This window comes from Triticum urartu, chromosome 7A (genome assembly GCF_056163025.1).
Source record: "Triticum urartu cultivar PI428250 chromosome 7A, HENAU_Tu73, whole genome shotgun sequence".
NCBI lineage: Eukaryota > Viridiplantae > Streptophyta > Magnoliopsida > Poales > Poaceae > Triticum > Triticum urartu.
In genome coordinates this window covers 244762725-244766827 of record NC_141879.1, presented here as the reverse complement: position 1 = coordinate 244766827, position 4103 = coordinate 244762725, and the positions used below count along the sequence as shown (strand labels likewise).

The 4103-nt window shown below is 39.9% G+C and overlaps 1 protein-coding gene across 2 annotated transcripts; it reads left to right on the top strand.

The window, feature by feature from the left end:
- Nucleotides 1-218: 218 nt before the first annotated feature.
- On the top strand, nucleotides 219-3244 carry LOC125523267 (Thioredoxin superfamily protein). Of its 2 annotated transcripts, XM_048688312.2 has the most exons (9): nucleotides 219-382; nucleotides 962-1030; nucleotides 1208-1352; nucleotides 1442-1564; nucleotides 1646-1689; nucleotides 1775-1900; nucleotides 2674-2758; nucleotides 2849-2905; nucleotides 3003-3244. In XM_048688312.2, exons 1-9 carry the CDS (start codon nucleotides 324-326, stop codon nucleotides 3090-3092), a joined length of 798 nt encoding a protein of 265 aa, XP_048544269.1. In that variant the 5' UTR covers nucleotides 219-323; the 3' UTR covers nucleotides 3093-3244. The 2 variants fall into 2 exon arrangements, with proteins under 2 accessions (XP_048544269.1, XP_048544271.1); XM_048688314.2 differs by lacking the exon at nucleotides 962-1030 and having other exon boundaries at nucleotides 309-382.
- Nucleotides 3245-4103: the final 859 nt, after the last annotated feature.

Below are 4103 nucleotides of genomic sequence, written 5' to 3'. Positions count from 1 at the left end.
TTTTAAGAAAAAAAAATTGAGGAAAGAACAGACAGGCGAGCAAAGAAAATTGGTAGGAAAAAAATTGAGAAAAAAGAAGTGTACTAGTTGACATTTCACAACAACTAATCTGATTCTGGAGCTGGCTTGAGAGCCAAACACGTGTTTACCGCTCAAAGCCACGACGTGGAGTGGAACTCTTCCCAAGCACACAAAAGTCCACGAGCAAACAACGCCAACCCTCCCTATTCTTTCTGCCCACCTACCGCCACCTCCCCCTCGCCTCGCGAACAGATACCAATACCCAGATCACAAGTGAAGGGGCAGATTTTTTTCTCACTTGTATGCCAAGTCGCCTCCTCCCCATCCGCGCCCCCTTCCTCACCAAGCCCACAGCTCTCAGGTTCAGAATCCTCTCCATCTTCTTTCATACTGTATTATGTATGCAGTAGTACTTGTCTCTTTCCGGTTAATCATCATGCGGATTTGCTCCAAGAAAAAAAAAGCGACTGTACTTTCTTTGGGGACGGCATGGTTGGGTGATGCAAGAACTCCGCCTCCAGGCGAAGCGCAATTCCTGGTTGTTGTTACTTGAGGATGCGAAAAGTGGAGTGCGATTTGCCTTGAAACTGTAGCTCGGATTTTTTTTCCCGGCAGCTGCACTGGGTGGGGAGAACGCCATTGAGGTCTAATTGGAGCGATGGTCAATTAGATTTCAATAAGTGAAACGAGTGTGGTGATAAATCCCCATTTCCCATTCGATTGCCATCGGATGCCCAAGAAGGGATTCGTAGAATGGAAATCTTAAAAGAAGGAGTATTAGTTTTAAGTGGCTAGCGAAAATATGCACTGTAACAAACTGCATTGTTTTTCTTTTCACAAGATCACTTTCGGTGGTTTAAAACCGAGCAATAATCCAGAAAAACTTGCAAAGCTGCGATCAATCCATTATTTTGACATATGTATGACTGTCTCTGGTCAGGGGTTTTTGGATCCTAGGCAAAGTGAATTATAGCTTTCTTCAGGAGTCAAAATGCCTTCTTCAGGAAGAGTACTGAAACAAAGCCCTGGCAATGCTTTTGCACCTTCTCAGCTTTCAGAAATTCAGCTTTTCTCTTGAAAGAGAATACCCCTCAAAGATTCACATTTCTTGAAGTGGATCTGTCAGTGCTTTCTCGGAGGCCAAATTACGAGCCAATTTGACAATAACTTCTTTGTTCAATTGTAGATTTGCTAAACATATGGCTTCAAATACTGGCAAGAAGCTCATTCAGATCGATGTGAGCTCGGATACAGTGTGCCCTTGGTGCTTTGTTGGGAAAAAGAATCTTGAGAAAGCTATGGAACAAACCATGGACAAGTTCGATTTCGAGGTTTCACTTCAATAAATCACTACCATGATCTAACTTCACAGTTCGTATCAGCACAGTGTTATGCTAGTGTAACTGTCTCTGCTTTATAGGTTCGTTGGCATCCATTTTTTCTGAACCCTGATGCACCTAAGGAAGGTGTCAAGAAATCTGATTTCTACAAGACCAAGTTTGGCCCTGTGCAGTTTGAGCGTGCAACTGCTCGCATGAGAGAGGTCCTCTCATTCAACCTGACCATGTTATTTATTCACATGGCATATAATGTGTACTTAGCTGTTGCCATCCTATTTTTGCAGATGTTCCGAGGACTTGGCTTTGAATATGACATGTCAGGACTCACGTAAGTGAATCGGTTCTAAACTGTTCCATACACCTGCATCATGTGTATGGGTCTTCAGTGCACTGACTTAAAGATTGTAATGCAGCGGGAATACAATGGACAGCCATAGGCTCATAACACTTGCCGGACACCAAGGCTACGATAAACAAAATGCTCTTGTAGATGAATTATTCGTCAGTTATTTTTGCCAAGGAAAATATATTGGTGATAGGTGAGTACATGTTAAATTCCATGAGTATGACCATTGTTGCTTCTTCGATTTTTGTTCTTACCTTAATCCTACAGTTTATGCATTTTATATTTACAATAAATCTGCGTTGACCTGTTGGTGTCCTTTGTGTATGACAACTGCTTTTGGTACTGACACATTATGCATATTCTGTGTTTTTAATGGCACAAGATTTGGAATGATTTTTAAGCCCCATTATTCCTCTGAAAGAAACTGTATTGTAATCTGGACATTTCATTGCACTAGCTAAATGAACATACCGGGGGGGTTTGCGAGCAAAATAAATACATCATATTAAGAATACACCTTCGCATGTGACAATTATTGAGGTGAAATTGTGCTACAAGTCCTGTGCCAGATACATTCACCTTTAACACATGGTTTTTGATGACCATTTTCTACTCTAGATGTGAGTTACTCATAATGAGGCAAAAGCAAATAACGCGTGCCCATTTTTATTTGTTACATGTGCTGCATCATTTTGTTTTCTGTATTGACAAACAAAAAATCGCCATTCACTGTCTTCATGCTGCACCACACCTCTGAATAGAATTATAGCATCTGAAAACAACAGAGGATAAAGTTGTGAACTAAAACTGTCCCATGCTACCAGAGTAAGCTGTTTGTTGCTTCATTCACTCGAGGAAACGTAAACCTCTAATCAACTTGCCGCACTTTCTTTTCCTTAATCTTTCTTTCTATGTTGACCACTGTTGTCTTCAGTCTTGTGAAATTCATTTTCCAAATCTGTGAAGGCAAGTTCTTATGGATGCTGCAAGAAAGGTGGGCATAGAAGGAGCAGAAGAACTTCTGCTGGACCCTAGCAAAGGAGTCGATGAGGTATGTTTTCTACTCACCGTTGCTCCTGGTGGCCATCGTTATTTTGGGAAAAAGGCTGCAGCTTCTTAATCCGTTTTCTGGTGGTACAAGGTTAAGGAAGAACTCAACAAGTACTCTTCTGGCATTTCTGGAGTCCCTCACTTTGTGGTATGAATATTAGCTACTTTACTGTTAGTGTCCCTTTCACCTCTTATCCAGTTATTAGTGACTTGTGCATGATATCTTTTTGTGCTGTTCATTTCAGATCAATGGAAAATATCAACTCAGTGGTGGTCAGCCTCCAAACATATTCATGAGGGCGTTCGAGACTGCTGCCAAAGATGCAGCTGAATGATTGTTCAAGGAACTTCTTTACGGATTATACTTGTATGTACAAAAATAGCAAAATATTGTGGTAAAAAGGAATAAAGGATGGCTTGCAAAAAGGAACAACAAAAGTTACAAGTCATTTATGGTTTTATTATGAAAAAGATAATTTATGAATCCTACTATATTTGCAGTAATTCTGATGTGATGATTGGAGAAATAAATTAGGAAGGCTTTCAGCGTACCATGCCACTCGGGCACATAAGTAACCATGTCCGCAAGGCACGTTCGAAGTTGCAAGGAGGTGGAAAATAATTTATATAAATTAGCAATTGTTTGTATATTTAAACTCCGTTTGTAGTCTGCTGAATTGTGTCATGTTGTGCTTATATTATAATATGATATAGAAAATTAGACACAAAAGTAAGCAAAAACTGGTTTAGTAAACAAGATTATCACAATTCATCACAGTGCCTTAACCTAAACTGAAATGTGGAACAGAAAATTTATACTAAGCAGAGAAATCAGAGGTTTGCACAACAAAATCAAATAATCACAGGACTGAACAGAGATGACAGCTATACCTATCCTAAGAGCATGAAATTGGAAAGGTAAAGCTCTGGGACACCAGCATTAAGTATTTTTCCTGTTGCGATGTATCGAAATAGCCAACGACCGGCCTAGCACAGTGGCAGAGGCGTATTATGCAAGGGTAAGGCTGTCTAGAAATTCCATTCCCTAAACCCCATCTTGTGCGTCCCTTTCTTTCGATAAAATCCAAATTGCACAGAGAAATGATATCGGAGTCTGAACGACTGAAATCTATCAGAAATTAGTGAAGACATTATGTAATTAGCACCATAATTTTACAACCAAGTGATAAAAGTTTTGGTATACCAGACATAAAGTGTCTCCTTGTTTGCATGGAAAATCCGAATAGCACAGAAAATGAGGCCAGAACATGAAAAATTGAAATTCGTCCAGCAATTAGTGAAGAAATCATCTAATTAGCACCCTGATTCTGTAATCAAGTGATCAC